The sequence below is a fragment of the Hibiscus syriacus genome, unplaced genomic scaffold (assembly GCF_006381635.1).
Source record: "Hibiscus syriacus cultivar Baekdansim isolate YM2019G1 unplaced genomic scaffold, ASM638163v2 tig00117056_pilon, whole genome shotgun sequence".
Classification (NCBI taxonomy): Eukaryota; Viridiplantae; Streptophyta; class Magnoliopsida; order Malvales; family Malvaceae; genus Hibiscus; species Hibiscus syriacus.
The window spans coordinates 1,216,553-1,234,753 of NW_024063539.1; the positions used below are offsets into that span (position 1 = coordinate 1,216,553).

General features: G+C 33.4%; 1 protein-coding gene across 1 annotated transcript; it reads right to left on the minus strand.

The window, feature by feature from the left end:
- Window positions 1–1,078: 1,078 nt before the first annotated feature.
- Window positions 1,079–17,393, minus strand: LOC120197793 (probable acyl-activating enzyme 16, chloroplastic). The gene is made up of 18 exons (XM_039199192.1): window positions 17,020–17,393; window positions 14,500–14,691; window positions 14,118–14,232; window positions 12,985–13,072; window positions 12,138–12,349; window positions 11,022–11,140; window positions 10,112–10,261; window positions 9,938–10,005; window positions 8,502–8,607; window positions 6,863–7,021; window positions 6,342–6,395; window positions 6,178–6,258; window positions 5,576–5,713; window positions 3,263–3,422; window positions 2,096–2,175; window positions 1,864–2,009; window positions 1,333–1,390; window positions 1,079–1,253 (listed from the first exon to the last, which is right to left on the minus strand). The coding sequence occupies exons 1-18, from the start codon at window positions 17,272–17,274 to the stop codon at window positions 1,161–1,163; spliced, it is 2,274 nt and encodes a 757-aa protein (XP_039055123.1). The 5' UTR covers window positions 17,275–17,393; the 3' UTR covers window positions 1,079–1,160.
- Window positions 17,394–18,201: the final 808 nt, after the last annotated feature.

Here is an 18,201-nt window from a genome sequence, read left to right on the forward strand (position 1 = left end):
CTTGAATCGTTGCTTTCGTTAAAATTTTTCTTGGCTCGTACTTGTTAATAAAATTTATTGCTCGATTCGACTATTTTTTAGTTAAGCTAACCAAAATTTTTACCTTATAGAGTTTAATATAGGTAAAATCTACTAATACTATAGAGAGTTTAATATAAATATAATTTAATAAATTTAACCAAAAAATATCAAAAGAGAGTGAAATAATTTTGAAGTCTAAACTCTTAAGTAACAGTCCCCATATACACTAAACTAATAAATTAGTAAAATAATATATTAGTAAATTAATATTAATTTGTAATTTATCATCTTTCTTATTATTTATTAACAAATTAGTAATTATTATTTAGACTTTTTAAATGTATTAATTTTTAAGATAATAATTAAAAATTACATAAAAAATTAACGAACTGATCGCTAGTTTATCGAGTCGAGTTAAACCTTATTTGACTCAATTCGTTAAGGTCTCGAGTCAAGTTTAAATTCAATCAATTCAACCCAAGTCGAATATTGATCGAGTTTTAACTTAGTCGAATTAAACATGATATGATACTCTGCAAATGTAGAAGGAAATGCAATAAAGGACCTAATAGGCCCAATCAAATTACAAGGAGATTATTATTTTGGATTTGTGCAGAACTATTATAGTCTGATGTCTATTCGAATCATTATAAATAATAATTTTCTTATTTCTATTATTAAAAAATAAAATATTATTTATTTTAAAATTAAAAATCAAAATAAAGAATATTTTTACTGTCCAGAACGGAAACTTAGAATAATAGAGAGAGAATAAAATTGTAGAAAATATTTTTCTTGTTTTTTATTAATAATTTTATTATTAAATATATATCTCAATAGTTCAGTACTTAGAGATTATAAGATGTTTTTAAGTAATATTAATAATTTTACGATAACAATATTAAATTTTATATTAATGAAATTATGTAACTCCAATTTATATTATCAAACATGTGTACTTACACTATATCGGGTAACATGATTAGAGAACTAAAATTGTATGATATAATTATTAAGATAACTATTATATTTTCAAGCAATTATAAAGGTCAACAAAATGCTACCAATATGGAGGATAACTCACATTACTAATCTTATTGCAGTTTTCAACAATAGTCATGTTTTCACAAAAAACGAAACTACATGAAGAGATTGGCTATTTCCTCCTTGTATTGAGCCACAACTCGGTCTCTTCGGATTTTCATGGTTGGGGTCAATAAGCCACTCTCGATCTACAAACCAAAAACATGTATAAATATATGTCCAACATAAAACATGCAGAATCACATAATGGCAGAGCATGCGTGTTACCGTAAAAGGTTCATCCACAACAAGGATTGGTCCGATTTGGAATGAACACTCAGATGTCCTGCATAAAAGAGAATAGTTAAGCACTCATGTCATGTTCCAAGCGACTGAACCTTTTGTAATAACAAGATAAGTATAATCAATTTTCTTTTTTGTTCTGGTTTTTGTATAGATTTTGAGAATCATATCCCATACTCATCTCCAAATATGTGTTGAACAAGAGTATCAGACACAGGTACTTAACAGAAAATGAAGGGTTGGTCTTTGGGGTAGCAGAAAGAATCTACTACTGGACAGAAATTGGAATTTTCCAGCAGGCTTGAAGCCTACAAGCAATAATTGTAACCATATCTCTGCAGCGTTCATACTTCATAGCACATTAAACCTAGCAACTTTCGGTTTAGATTTCCCGAAACCCAAAATTTCCATGTTTCCCAAGTACTGCAACATGAAAGGAAGGGGGGGGGGGGAAGAGATGACACCAGTATAGAATCTTACATCAAAACTAAAATAATTCAAGTAACCGATTATTACCATTTTCTCAATTCGTCATATAGCATGCTTGTAATTTGGTCCTTGCTGAGATTGACGGCATCTGAATCTACAATAGATGCATTTTTTGCTACCAGGAGAACTTCATCTTTGTTTGGGACAACGATAGCGCCAAGGCGTCGTTGATCCTGGAAGATGTCGGTCAACAATGAAATGTTAAAAAAGATTGAAACAATACATGCACAGATTCAATCTCTAAATGTGTTAGACTTGCCTGGCCGATGACAACAATCTGTTGAATAAGAGCACTCCTCATGGCAGCTTCTTCAATCTCTAAAGGTTCAACATTTTCACCTATTTTCTCCGAGGAAAATCATTTTGGGTTAATAAAGGAAAGAATCTTAAATGTGTGCTTAACAGAGTTTATTAAAAGAAAAGGCTTCGAAGTATGGTTGCAGCATCAAAGTTCAACTTTGAAAACTCTGACCATAAAATTTTCCCAACTACCAAGAGAAAGAGAGCAGTATCTCTCAATCCTATAGTCTCCACATATGTTGCTTTGACTCTTTACGTTCTTGCAATACATGTGTTCGATGCATATCCGGACATTGGTCCTTCAAACTTCAAAGACTCTCCAAGTACAAGAAAATCATAAGAAAAATTGAACATACTCTTTGGACACAAGCCCAAGTCCAAGGAACCTAAATCACCACAAAAAGCACCATAGTCGAACCAAAAGAACTGAGTGCAGGTGTCTTTTATCAGGTATGGCAGATATTGATAATGTCAAATTCTATGAGATTTATATTATAATAGTTATATTAAAGATAGAAGTTAGGAACCAGATTGAGGCCCCAAGTAAATTATGACACATAACTCAAAATTATAACTGGAAACTGCATACAGAAAAGAGAAAAATGTGGTCTCACAATAAGGACAGAAGAGTGCATACGGTCATATGTTCATTTTGTTCAGTAGCTAAAACATTCATGCTACATTTGGTTGGAGTGTTAATTTTTCCTCATGTTTAATACGTAAGATAGGAACAAACTACCTTCACTAGGTAATTTTTAGCCGCTCACATGGCTTAATTTGAACAAAGATAAGGAATATATATTGCTTATTTTGAATAAGTGTTATTTTTTACTCGGAGTTTTTACTCATCTTCCTCACTTCAAGTTTAGGTTTATGCCAAATCTTCTGTATTTTATATAAACTATTTTAAAACTCATAATAACTCGTGCAATAATTAAGCCTTTTCCTTGTGTTGTTACTTGTATACCAAACGTGACATGATACTCTAACTGAGCAAATCTAAAAGGAAATGCAATAAAGGACCTAATTAGCCCAATCAAAGCTACATGGGGATGATTGTTTCGGATCACTAGTATTAAGATTGCACTATTAGAGTTATACGTGTTTAAGAGGCTTTAAAATATACCGGAAGAAAGAACAATAGTGTCCTTGACGCGTCCTTCGAAAACCACCACACCTCCGCATCGTCGACTTCGTCCTACTGAATGATGAGGAGCAATCCAACCTAGATCACCAGTGTTTAGCCAACCATCTTCATCTATGGCTTGCCTCGTAGCCAATGGATTCTAATTCAAAAAATGACCGGAAAATGTCATTTAAGATGCCACAATCATCAATTGCATGTAATATGACATTGGTAAACAACGAAAGTTTAATCCCAAATTCCTAGAAGAATAAAACTATTATACATTTATACTCTCGGAATTCTTTCTTAAACAGACAAAATCGTCCAACAAAACAAACACTGTAAATATCTTTTCTTTGAAATAATATTGGTGTTTCCTGAATTAAAAAAATAGGAAGTATACATGTTTAAATGTTTTCTTGGCTTCATTTAGGTTTTTTGTTTTCTACACAACCAAAAAAACAGCAAAAATATCGACTTCTTAATTGCCAACATTGAATCCTTAAACACAAGCCTGAAATAGTCTGAGCCAAAAACCAAGTAGATTGTGTTTCTTTGGTTAAGTCACCTTCCACTCTACCACTTACAAAAGTGAAAATTTTCCTACTGCCCAAATTCCAAAGAGAAAATAACCTCAGTGACCAAAAATCCTAGATAATATACGATTTTGACCAACTTTTTTTAGATTTGCGAAAATGACCAACAAAATCGCAATGCGATCTCCACTGTCGCAAATTCGCGTTGCGATAGTTGAAAATCATGTTGCGATTTTCTATTTCGCGTTGCGATAGTCTACAGTTGTCTCTTAAGAATTTTCTCTAAAAAGATAGTATCCGCGCGGACGTGTCGAAGACACGTATTACCACGACCACGACCACGACCACGACCACGACCACGACCACGACCACGACCACGACCCGAGACGGACGGCGGCGGCGCGCGAGAGTCCCCCTTTTTCTCTATCACTCAACAAGGAAGTGGGAAAGCCAAGCCTTAAATACCATTCCCAATAGTGTTTCCAATACTATGTGGGATTGAGCATTACCAACACTTGTTTCCAATACAATGTAATTATTCAGGAAACAATTAACAATCATGCACCTTAAAACAACTCAATTAGCAACCAATTGCATTAGTATTATACGATTAAATATGTCATAATTAAAAGTCAATCTACAATCAATCGCGATTATTGCAATTTTAAGCAAAACATTCAAAAATAATATCACTATTTAAGGCTCAATCCCACATAGTATCGGGAACAAGTGTTGGTAATGCTCAAATCCCACATAATATTGGAAACACTATTAGGAATAGTATTTAAAGCTTGGCTTTCTCACTTCCTTGTTGAATGATAGAGAACAAGGGGGACTCTCGCGCGCCGCCGCCGTCCGTCTCGGGTCGGGTCGGGGTCGGGGTCGTGGTAATATGTGTCTTCGACACGTCCGCGCGGATACTATCTTTTTAGAGAAACAAAATATTTTTTTTTAACTATCACAACGAATTTGGAAAATCGCAACGACAACTGTAGACTATCGCAACGCGAAATGGAAAATCGCAACGCGATTTTCAACTATCGCAACGCGAACTGGAAAATCGCAACGCGAAATGAAAAATCGCAACGCGAAATGCAACGCGAATTTGCGATAGTGGAGATCACAATGCGAATTAGAGATCGTATTGCGATTTTGTTGGTCATTTTCGCAAATCCAAAAAAAGTTGGTCAAAATCGTATATTATCTAGGATTTTTGGTCACTGAGGTTATTTTCTCAATTCCAAAAGCATAGCTTATGGCACAAGGCATTTTCTATATGCAAGACCAATTCTAAACATTTTTACAGGTTAATACACATTTGGTGCATGAAGAAAATAAATTCATGATCGATTAATTCAACTTCGTTAATTGTATACTCACTAACTCCCTTAGTCAAATGTGTGACACGACCAAAAAAATAAAGGTCTAGCATTTCTATGGCCAGATTTATGCCACATCAGCCGTTAAACTAATGGAGATATTCTTAGGTGCAAACTATTTAACTGAAGCAAAGTTTGTGTACCTAGTTGTGACTTGTTAAACTTCAGGTATCAAATAAAACATTTGAGCAGATTTCAGGTGATTGGATGCTAAATATGATAAGTCCCATTTTTATTTCATTAATTTTGAATTATTTGTGGCTATTCTTATGTTTCTTGATTCTCTTTATAAAAATAAATAACTAAAGGTTACAAGCTTAGACTGCATGTTGTAAAAACTGCACAATATATGAACATACGACAATAGTTTTCATAAGCATATTTTAACATAACGTTACCTTATAGTAACCTTTCATCACTGGCGGCCCCCTAACCTTGATAACGCCCTTGGAACCAGGTGGGAGGATTTCATCGGTTTCTGGATCTACAATTTTGTATTCTGTGAGGGGAATTGGATGCCCAACAGAACCAAGAACCTTTAAAGTAAAACAAGAGAGATTTTCATATAATGGAAGACTCTCGAGTTCGTTACAATTTAGGCCAAAGAAAGTACACAAATAAGATCAGATGACACGAAGACAAAAAAGAAAAAATAGTATAAAAAACAAAACGGTGAATCCAATAAGATACGCTTATCATGCAAAAGTATTACGATGACATATTAGCAAGTCTGTTCAGTGTTTTATAAGTTTTTCATGTATTTGAAAGGCTTCTGTAGGGAAATATCTCCATATTCATATCTGGGTATGCATCAGGCTCTTCTACTTCAAGAAAAATTAAGAGTTGGACCAACACAGATTGCCGGGTATACAACTATTAGTTCTCTTATTGAGAATTTCTTCACATTGCTGATGAGAAGTCAATGCACTACCACAGGTAGCATGGAAGAGAGAGCAGTTCCAGATAAAAGTAATAATAGAAAGAGATAGAGGTATCATACATTATAGGAAGGTCGTCGACCAGCAATACAAGGGGCTGTTTCTGTTAAACCGTATCCGTTTTCTACTTCTAGACCAATTGCCTGCATGTATGTGACTCCATGAAATAAGATATAATGATTACTAACCTTTTAATTTGAATACCAAGAACATATCAGCATCTAACCTCATAAAACTTTTCAATATGTGTCGGCAAACTTCCACCTCCGCTTTTGGCAGTCTAGAGGATGATTAAAAAAGATAATAGATAAAATCCAGAACAAAAAAATGAGAAATGTTGAACAAAGTAAAATAAAAGTTACATAGCAACAGGGATCTTTGTACATAAAAGACCAAACGATAATCAGTCCCTCTTCCTTTTTCCCCTTTGTAAAATTTTTCTTTTATTGGAATACACTTAAGTTTCTCAGACTAACATGTGAGTGTCGAATAAGGGTATATACAGAACGCTGGTACTTCGCGTATGTTTTTCCATGTATTTGAAGGGTCGTTGCAGGGTAACATTCCCAAACCCTTATCCAGAAATTTGTTAAACACAAGTATTGGACACAGGTACTTAAGAAAAAAGAAGAGCTTGAGGCATCATAATAATTCATACAGATTCTTCTTGGATGATAAACACAGTTAACTTTAACAGCTGGATTACGAAAACTTCAATAACAAGTTTATCCAGCAAATAGATCAAACCTTTTGTATTCCAATAGCAGAGCGGATTTTTGCATAGACAAACTTCGTAGCTAATGCATGCAATGGCCACAATAATGCAGCAATCACTCTAGCCCATAAGTAATCTAACATGGCTACAACATATGAAGGTTCCTTTGGATTGTTTGTTAGGCATAGTCCCTGTTAATCAAATAAAAGCAAAGGGGAAAATTGATATGAAACACTTAAATTATTAACAAAATAAAAGCAAAGGGAAAATGGAGTTGAATCAAGTAACTAATAGGGAACGTGATAGTACAGCAAGTTTAATAGCACTGTAACTCATTATATGTCACATCCAATACATGGGGCAACTAGACAATAGCTAAGTTATTTGGACTCGTATGGTATGTGTTGGATGTAGAGCTGTGACCAATATGGGTATCTATAGGCTCCATAGGTCCTAGACTAGTCACCATATGCTACAGAAAACTTCATCAGCTTAGTTAATTCTGAAATGGAAACATAATTGTCAATTGATTTCCAGGATAAACGGAATTGTGTTTGTTGGTCTAGTGCCCGGACAAAGCTTTAGGTCAGTGGTAAATGGGATAAAACACTGAAAACAGAAAATGTAAACAGATAAGACAGAGACTGTAAATCAAACAACGATCCTCCGTCTGCGGAGCCTTGCTTAAAGAGAAGTCCACTATTCTCAATACGAGAGACATGTTAACGTCAACCCAACTCCACACTAGTTGGAGGCACTCCCGTACAATATTATCCTAGCTATTCTCTCTGTTAAATAATCCCCAATTATTATTTAGACACTCACTGAAAACACAACACACTCAAAAAGCACACTAATTGTTTCTTAGCAAACTGATTAGAGCAAAAAATACAATGAAGCTCATTAACCTAACTCGAAAATACAAAGGCTGTATGTATTAAGATGTTGCCACCCTTATAGAAGAGTAGTCCAGAGAAAAAAAATCTTCTCTACTGATCCTTGATCACGTTCATAATTTGCATCAAGAGTGGCAAGAATCTTCAAGATATTTATTAAAAAACTAAAGATTTTGTCCCATAAAAGTTTCCAAGTGGTATATGAAAAGTAATGGCTGCAGCAAGATAAGCTTTCAAGTTTTCAAGGATTCTCCAATTATTTTCAGTATGTATATCTCCAAAAATTCTCATCAAATATAGTGAAATCCTCTAAAGAAATCGCACATTAAACTGAGCAAAAAGTGCCAATAAAATAACCTTAAAAAATGAAAGTTGCACAACGCAGAGCAGTGCTAGAAATCAGAGAGAAAAAATTAGCACACATAGCTTTTGCACCAACAGTGTTAACTCTGATTCTACATATAGTAGGATTTTAACAATTTTATTGAAAGGTGCAAATGCTTAAAAAACATTAATTTACTAAGAAAATAGTCGTTATATGGTCTTTCGGCAAAGGGGTTGTAAGTTTAAGAAACTTTATGGTCTTAGTTGAACGTTAACCATTATAATAATAAAAGAACTATGGGTATCAGATTACACTGGCATCTAATTCACATTTATCTCTAGTTTTAGGGCTTTAAAAGAATGAATTTAAGCCATAGGAAGCATAAACAAGGAATTTGCAGAATTTAACTTTAGGTTCATAAAAATTGTAAAAAAGCTCAGTTGCCATCACCTTGTAAATTCTCTTCAACTCTGTATATGCCAAGCTGATCCTTATGAATGAAAGTACCATTAATTTAATAGCATTGGGGCTCGTAGAGGTCTGCTTTTGAATCCCACTGCAAAGCAATCCAAAAATATTTTAAAAGCTGCAACTGGAAATCAAAGAGTTCCTTACGCAAAAAATTTAACTGGAGACTGGTCGTAGCAATATAAATAGCATTCATGTCAGATAGATAGACATGAAAACCAGTCAAACACATAAGATGAGAAACAACATTTATCCCAAAAGATTTTTTGTTGTTGTTGAATAATCGGATACAATCTTTAATCAACCAATCATGCATGATGAACCTCGGCCATCTAGATTTAAAATCTAAAATTACAAACATAACTCTCATTACTAAGAAAATGAGTCAATACTAGATGTATAAATGAGACTGCTCGTAAGTTACTGGTTTCCACAAAAAGAAATCGAATTCAGTTTGGTCATTGTTGAGTTAAGCTCAAGCTTGAGCTATCACGTACTCACAAGCCAAATCGAGGTTTTTCAAAAGAAATTTTTCAATTCGAAATCAAGCTTGAAGACAAATAAATTGAGCTTGAAGTCAAGCTTGGAAATATGCTCATAATTACTACGTAGACGAGACTACTCAGATACTCAAGCATTTTGATCTTCATCTCAAGTCCACCTTTGAAAAATGAACTCAATCACACTCAAGTCAAGCTTCAAGTGTCAAATTTCAAGCAGAGCTCAAACTCATGCTTCTGAAAACTTAAGCTTGACTTGGCTCAATCATTGCCCTGATTAGGACCGTAGTTTGGTTCTTTTCACCATCATGCTCAACAAAAAATTGTTTTTCATAAACTAGAGACGCATGTTACAACAATCTTTAGAAGGCAACGGACTACACCAATCACTCAAGCTAGTGAAAGAAATTATTAATTGTATAACTGAACACTACAAAACCGACTCCTTATCAATCATACTTCAACAAAAAGTTTTCAAAGTTTATGAGCTAAAATGTATCAACAAAATCTATATGAAAAAATTTGAGCACAAGCTATAAAATCGGATTAAGAGATTACTTCTTTGAAAGAGTTTTCCCCACTAGATTGTATAGCAAGAAAATTAAACTTGATTTTATAACTATTAAAATGCAGGGATTTTTCCCCATGAAATGATTATATAATATGATATATTTTATCATATATTAGGAATAATGCATAACTCTGAACTGATGGAACACATGAAAATATAGCACATGTGGATGCAATGCAACATGAACAATTAGCATTTTCCTTTTATTTTTTACTAAAGTGCGTTTAAGAGAACCTAATTTCACTGACCAACAAAATAATTTATAATTGTTTCCAAAGAAAAGTATCCCAATAAACTTTTCCAGAGCAGATTAATTAAGTTTCCGAAATCCCGAGAAAAAGACATACCTATAGAGTGTTTCATACACTAAAGGTACAGAAATCATGTAATCTGGCTTATAATTTCTCAAATCATCCTACAAAAGAAAATATATATATAATTAACAAATAAGTAAAAAACTAATAATCATGCAACACGAAGAATCATTCGATAACCATTAATTATTCTACAATAAACAATACCTTCAAAGTTCTCACGGTTGTATAGACTTGCTCAATTCCACGAGTAAATAGGAAATACTCACAAGATCGCTCATACATGTGCCAAGTAGGAAGCATACTTAGAAATCTATCCCCTGGTTTAGCAGGTCCAAGAACCCCCAAATTTTCTATCTGAAAAGACAACAAAAAAATAATAAACAATAGATATTAAGCAAGAGGTTTCTTTCAATTATAAGAAACAAAATAGTTGAATGTTCTCCATAGAAAGATAAGCCACAAATACACGGCAACATGAGTCAGTATAGATTTCAAGCCTAGAGCTCAAACCCCTTTGGATAAAAAAGTATTCAGATAATACTCGAGTTTGGAAATTAATTACCATTCACGATTTGGAGTATGCAGATGTTAATTCTCGGATATACACTATTCGAATATAATAAAAATGAGTGAATAATAACAGAATCGGATAGAATATTGATGACAACACACACACACCCTGCAGACGCAGCTGCTCAAACCCGATTCATCAAGGGAAAACAACATTTCCTTTTACTACTAAGGCCAATCAATGGGTTCTTGAAATAACTAGGACATAAAAAATGTAGACATCTGACACACTACCATCTTCGGGATCAATTTCGGTAATCTAAAGCTTGGAACAACTAGGAGATAAAAAAGCATGACACGAATTACCCAAAAGAAATGAAACTTTATTAGCTTACTGACAACTGAAAAAGAAAGAAGAACAATTGCCTCAGATAGCAGTTACGTAGATACATAGCTACAACCATTTCACTATATTCACTAGTTCACCCTTCACATATAAGCATATTACTTCAGATGGGGGAAAATTGGCTCAGTACTCAATTAAAACAATGTTCTTTTGTGACTTGTGAGAACTAGAATACCTAAATCAGTATTAAGAAGTTACCTGGTGTAATAAATTTTTATGTGAAAGCATAACACCTTTTGGATTACCAGTGGTTCCACTTGTATATACGAGAGTAGCAATATCAGCTGAGCTGATGGCTTCATATTTGTAACCTTTTCCTGAAATCACATTTAGCCAACTGTTATAAATCTATTGAGGAAACTCATAGTGAGACCATATGATTTAGACAAGTTGTACAACATGCATGATTAAATAGAAGTAACATGCAAACTATCATGCAAGTATCATCATGTATGAAGCGGCTATTTAGGACTCAATGAAACTTTAGGTGTTAAGAATGATGAACATGGAGGGCATAACCAGAGAAATGTGATCCACCTTTCACCCCAAGCTCACAGAGTTTTAAAGCAGAGGCTCATATATGTCCGAAGCATATATGGACAAACGTAACAGGATATTAACTCTTAGGACTCATATCAGGAACCCACACTTGAATCCAAGTAACAATCAGCTCCCAATGCTTAACAACTTCATCAGTAAATGTTCCAATGAATCTAAATTTTATCATAAATTCGTACTGATATTTACTTTCAAAACCAAGGACCATTTTGCAATCAATAATACATTATAATGAAATTAGAAAAAACACATCTTAAATCAGAAGCCCTAAAATGCAAGAACCAGTGACAGGTCAATATCGTTTTAAACCAATCATCTGCACATGCAAAATGTAGTTAGCTATGTTACTTGGACTCAGGTGTATCAAATATGGGTATGTGTCCAGCATAGACATGCTTAATATATTTTTTTAAGTTTTCTCCATTTATTTGGAGAGTCTTCAGAGGATTGTAACCCCATACCCGTATCCGGATATGTGTTGGGCACAAGTAAAAGGCTGGTAGTTCAGGATAAAAAATGTAGTCAGAACAATATAGCAGGTAATACACAAGGAGAAAAAACTAAAGGTTGTGAATAAATTTGATTCCAAAGCTGGACAGATAAGATCTTGGTCTCTGTTCAGTGACATAAGGCTTCGGGCAATCAAAAGCACAACACTGAAGCGCAGACGAAAGTACATAATTAAATAACAAACTCAAGGGAACCACAGTGACAAGGTATAATATTTTATCCAAATTATGCGTTCAATCAACTTACTAGCATCAAGAGAATCGATAAGGGCAGCACGGTTCTCTCTTCCTAAATTCACAACCTCCTCATAACTGAATACAGGTACACCAAGTGTTTCATTGTTGGCCAGGCGTGATTTTTTCCCCCAAAGTAGAACAATAAATCTCATTGTTGCATTGGAACAAAATTTCCCGGCAAGACGATTGAAAAATTCAGGATTGTCAACAACAAGCCCAACACTGCCATAACAATAATATAAAATCAGTAACTTCTGTAGAACAGATCACAATGAAGGCAGAATAGCCTGGATAATGAAACCCAAACATTTATAACTTCAAAAAATAAGAACTAGGGGCGATCAGAAGACATGAGGTTCATGTGAGCTTGCATGTGTGTTATTTACATTTTGAACAACAATTAACTGTTCATGAGAATAATGATTACTTCATGATAACATATTTCATGATTACATGCAGAGAAATTTTGGATTATCAAATTAAAAGAAGAAAATACTACCAATCATTAGAATTAGGAATGTTCAATGAAGGGGTAATCCAACATTTCCCATAGTGATATCAATTTCAAGTACATGTATATGACTCACACCCGAATCGGAGTACATAGCTGGATTCGTGTGCTGATGTAAACTAAAGTGAAAATAGATCCTTGAGCGCACAATAAATAACAACAGTGAGTATACATAGTTGGCATTGCATACAATATGTCAGGATATCTTTTGCTTAGAAAACTACAAAACTAGAGTTCACTTCAAACAGGAAAAGTCAAGTGTTTTATTTTTCAAAAAGGAAAAAGGAAAAAAGAGGAAAGAAAAGAAATATTGAAGTATATTACAAAAGCACTTATTTCCCTGAACCTTTCAGAATGATTGTATATCTGTAAAAGCTCTTCCACAGCTGATCTTGACCCTCTGACAATATTAATCGCTCCTGTTGTCATTATAGCTAGGCCAAAATAATACACCAAAGTTATTTTAAGATTTCATAAATTGAACTAGTAATCAGACTGACAGAGAAAGAAAAATGTGTTCCTACATCGGATACCAGTCGTATACCAATTTCAGGATATAAAAATGAATAACCTCACAGCTTTCAGAATGAAAACACAGGGCCTCTTCCTTTTTTAAGTCTCGAAACCTAGGACTAGATTAGCATTTCTGTTGAAGTTACAAAGTGCTTTTGAAAAGCTTGGTTTGCAAAAGTAATTTCATTAAATTATAAGCTATTAGGAAGACAGATCGATAAATGAGGTAATTTCAATTTTCATAATTTTATTTCAAAATGAGCTATTCCAAAAGCCAAAAGCACCTATTGTCCAGCCTTTTGGTTTGCATCCAAAAGCTAGTTTGAACAGTGCTTTTGAATAGCCAAAAGCAATGCTAAATGTATATAGGGAAAACTTCACTGCCCACAAGAGAAATTAAAATCATAAAACCAGACGCAGTTGATGTTTATAATCTAAAGCATGGAAGTTTTACCATAAAAGTTCCATTTGGTTCGGAAAAAAAGGAACTCTTAGATGAACTCGGTGTCATCAAAATCTTTAGTCACAACCTTAAGACATTCGATTCTAAAAATAAATACATCTTAGAATCATGGGGATTGACAAGTGATCCGGGTTTTGAATTCGTTGGAAGTGGAGCATCAAGAAATGAAAAAGAAGATATATGGCTGCATAAGGTTTAAATTCGTGCATAATTATTTATTAAATTCTAAAAGCATATGTCTTAGGCTACTGATTCAATAGCTAGTTATTCAACTTCACCCTTGCAGTCACTGGCGCTCAACCCAATACTTCTAGGAACAACAATGATTCTTTTAACCACTGAGATAAGTTGGTTCATGCAAAATCCTTTAAATGTGTTTAAACTAGTAATGACATGTTTAGATTATATATATGGTAATACAAGTACACTACCAAGGAACCCTATTTTTTTTAGCTAATGGACATCAGCGAGGAAGTTAATGGCAAATTACAAGTGATACGCACCTTGATCAGCAACAAGCCACCGGCACGAATTATCAGCAAAAAGTGAATACTTCTCTTCTGGCTTTACTCCAATAACCCTTAAACCTTCAGCAAAGTCCAATATTTCCTGCTCCAACTGAAATTTGGGAGGAATTGAAAATAAGGCAATCGAAAAGATATAATTACTTGTTCTACATAAATACTGGAAATACTAATGGGAAGTTAGAAAACAAACTTATTTTATGAACTATTAATACAATTGAAGATAACTAAATACAAAAAAAAATTATGAAAGATACGAGTATTCAAATATTAGTTTAACAAATTATGAATTGGGCTTCATATTTCTACTTTAATGTATATCTAAATAGTTTTGTAATAACTTATAGAAGCAACAATTTACCTGTTTATAAGTCAAGGTAGATGGCGGATCATGATATGGATCCACCGATGCTACTCGATCACCATACTTCTCAGCTGAAGACCTCCAAATGTCGGGGACTGCTTTCCATTCATCCGATACCAGTGCACCATTACTTGACAATGATGATTTTTCAAGTAAAGGTGAACACCTTCTGATCTGCAACTCTTGTGTCTAGAACAGGAAAAAGGAACATGGTTACTCAGACTCAAGTGTGAGTGTCTAATACGGGTATGTGCCCTACTTGAACATGTGCAATTTTTTTTTTTAGTTTTTCATGTATTTGGAGGGTTTTAGGGAAGTTACCCATACCCATGTTCAATTATGCATTGACAAAAGTTTTGGACATGAGTACTTAAAAAAAACGAGTCGGAGCACCATAGGTAATGCCCCTATGAACTAGGGAATATTATATGGTAACACTTTCAAGATGTTACAAGCTGTATTCAATTTTAGTTATTTTTCTATGGTTATATTTTATTCTTGGGCTGGAAGTAAGGACTTTATTTTCCTTTTCTTTTATAAATAGGCCATGTTTTCTTGGTAAATATACAAGTTAATTTTCCATTATTCCATGCTATTTTACACAAGGAAAAGAAAAAGCTTATTTTCAACAGAGACAGTGACTGCAATATAAGCAAATTTATCACACAGGAACTTTGTTTACATCCTCCAAACAAAACACCATCTAAACAAACTCCTCAAACCAAAACACCGTCTCATACTCAATTTGATACCAATCAGGAACTTGTACCATACTAGGAAGGACGACCTACTACAAACTTAGAGGATATCACACAGGTGAACAACTATCAAGAACCTAAACTGGATCCTCCTGCCTTAGAAATTAACATAGGTATGATATCTTCACCTAATGATTCTCTTATTCCTTTTGTGGTTAGGGGTGTTCACTTTTTGGTTTTAACCAACCGACCGAACTGAACTTTAATTCGGTTAATCGGTTGGTTAATTTGATGTTAGATCGGTTAACGGTTTATAAAATTTTCAAAGTTCAATTAACAGTTAATCCGATTCGAAATAGGTTAATTAACCGAATTAACCAAAATATTAAATATTTAATATATTATATAAATATTATATATATATATACATATATATTAAGATTAGACTCATTTTTTTATAAAAATATGGAAGACCTCGTTAAAAAACCCCTTCATAACAAGACTAAACTAATTAAAAATTAAGGCTCAATTATATTTCAAGGCTAAGTTGATACCAATTAACCGATGACTATATAACTATACAACTAGTCAAGGTTTTAAATAATACTAATATAGATATATTTTGAAAATTTGAAGAATGGGTAAAAAAGATTTTTACTCCTTTCTTGGATTTAATTTGGTGTTTCTAATGTTTGATTTTTTATGTTTTACAGTTTTTCTCCTTTATTTTCAAGTCTGAGTAAAATTACTATCATACCATTATTTTGTTATTCAATTTTTTAATAAAAAAAATATTAGAGGCAAGTACATTAAAAAAACTTCCAAACAAAATTTAAACAGATGTTTTTACTAATCATTTACCATATTTAATACAAATTTAACATTAACACCATTTCCAAAAGTACTCAAAATCCAATTTAAAAAGTACTTCAATCATTTAATTGAATTGAGAATCCAAGATTAAATCAATTTAAAACTCTACCCAATTTTTCTGACCATGATTCAAACGGTCAAAAACCATATCCAATAAATAAATAAACCGAATTCATATATTTCATCCAAATCCAAATTTTGTTTGCAAGTTACATCCACGTTATCATAGTAATTATTGGTTGGAGATTCATTAATCCACGTCATCATAATAATTATTGTTTGGGGATTCATTAATGAACTAAGTGGTCAGACATACTTAAATTATCTAGTCCTCTGTGGGTTCGAATCCCGACATCTACCTATGATATAATATATCTATTCTTAATAAAAATCATAATTGTCATTTGAATGCCATGCCAAATGACATATAAGAAGTGAAGGCAAACCTGAAATGAAATATTGTATATAAGGTATGAGAAAAAGCCATGCTTTAGGCATCGTATCGGTATTAATTTGACGTATCTGTTTAAAATTTATATAGTTTATTATCGATAAACATTGACAACGCATATCTTACAGGCAGTTGCTCGAATTTACTCGATGGGCTCATTTCTTACAAGATTTTAGTGTGTTATGTTTGTCAATTTCAACTAATATTGACCTATACCAGTGTATATGAATCCACATCAGTCAATATAAGGCCAACTTGCAGGAGAAGAACATTAAAGAGCACTGGCAAAAATTCCATTTTGCCGGCATTCCCATTGACTTTTTGTTGGTTGGGTAGTGGTGTTTGGCAGGCATGATCCCAACAGGGTTCGAAGGCCGGTAAACCAAACAACACTTCCATAAACCAACTCATCACTGATCTACTATGATCCCGTAAAAGTAAAGTAAAGAGAACTTCGGGGGGAGGGGGGACTAAAAGAGGGTAAGTGAAAATCACCTTCGATTCACAGAAAACGCGAAATTTCGATCCTCTGGAGACACTGAACTTGACGCCGGAGAGGTGCATGGTACCCAAAGTGCCGGAGCACTGCAATCTATTCAGCGGTAAACGGAACCGACGAGTAGACCTCGATTCATCTAAGCAAATCGTCGCCGACGAAGGCGGCATGACCGACATTCTCTTTTCAAAAGAAGCAGAGGTTAAAGAAGAAGGAGAAGATGATTTGATCGGATTTATCGAAGTTCCCAACATTTTTGAAAGAAACCAAAAGCTTCAATTGATTGAAATTTGAAAGAGAGTAGCAAAGGGAGTGAAGTGGGTAGGTGAATGGGAATCTTGAAGATTGAAGCACCAATAATGGAAATCGTGGGAAGTAGAGATGATGCAAATTACAAACAAACAAAATATAAAATTATATAAAAAGGGGCCACTTAATTACTCTACTGGACACTGACATCGAAATATCATATAATTATTTGTACAGTGTATTTCTGCTATTTTTTTAACGCACCATGACAGAGATGCAATGTTTAAATCAATTACATATAGAATATGGTAAACGACGGCACGCCTTCCCAGTAAAATTTCATTTTCAATCTTTTGAATGGAAATAAAGAATTGACATTTAAGCTGAGTTTAAATACCAAGATCAAAGGGGCTGTAACTCCTTCCAGTCAATGCTTCAAGTCTTAATAATTCCTCCCATTTATGAAGTTGCAGGGGATCTCTTCAAACATCTTTATAGTATTTGCATCGAAAAATCTCACCTACAATAGTTTTAATATACGATTAAAAATAGATGTTATTGATTTTATTATTATTTAAATAATAAAATTGATAAAAAATAATCGAAGACATTATCATTTTTACCGGTTTTATTATTATTGAGCGTTTTATCATATTTGGTAAAATGCTATCGATTTTGTTATTGTTAGATATTTTTACCGGAAATATTAAAAAATTGATATTTAAAATAAAAATAATAATGTTTTATGTACTTTTTTTTACCGGTTTTGTTATTTAAATAATAACAAAACCGATAACACTTTATTTTAACTTTATATTATGGTGTCGCACTGTAAAACTTACCGTATTTTCAAGAAAAAGCTGATCAATCCTTTATGTTCAAAAAATAAATATTTTTCTCTTGATCATTGTTCTCCAGTGATGACATCTTGA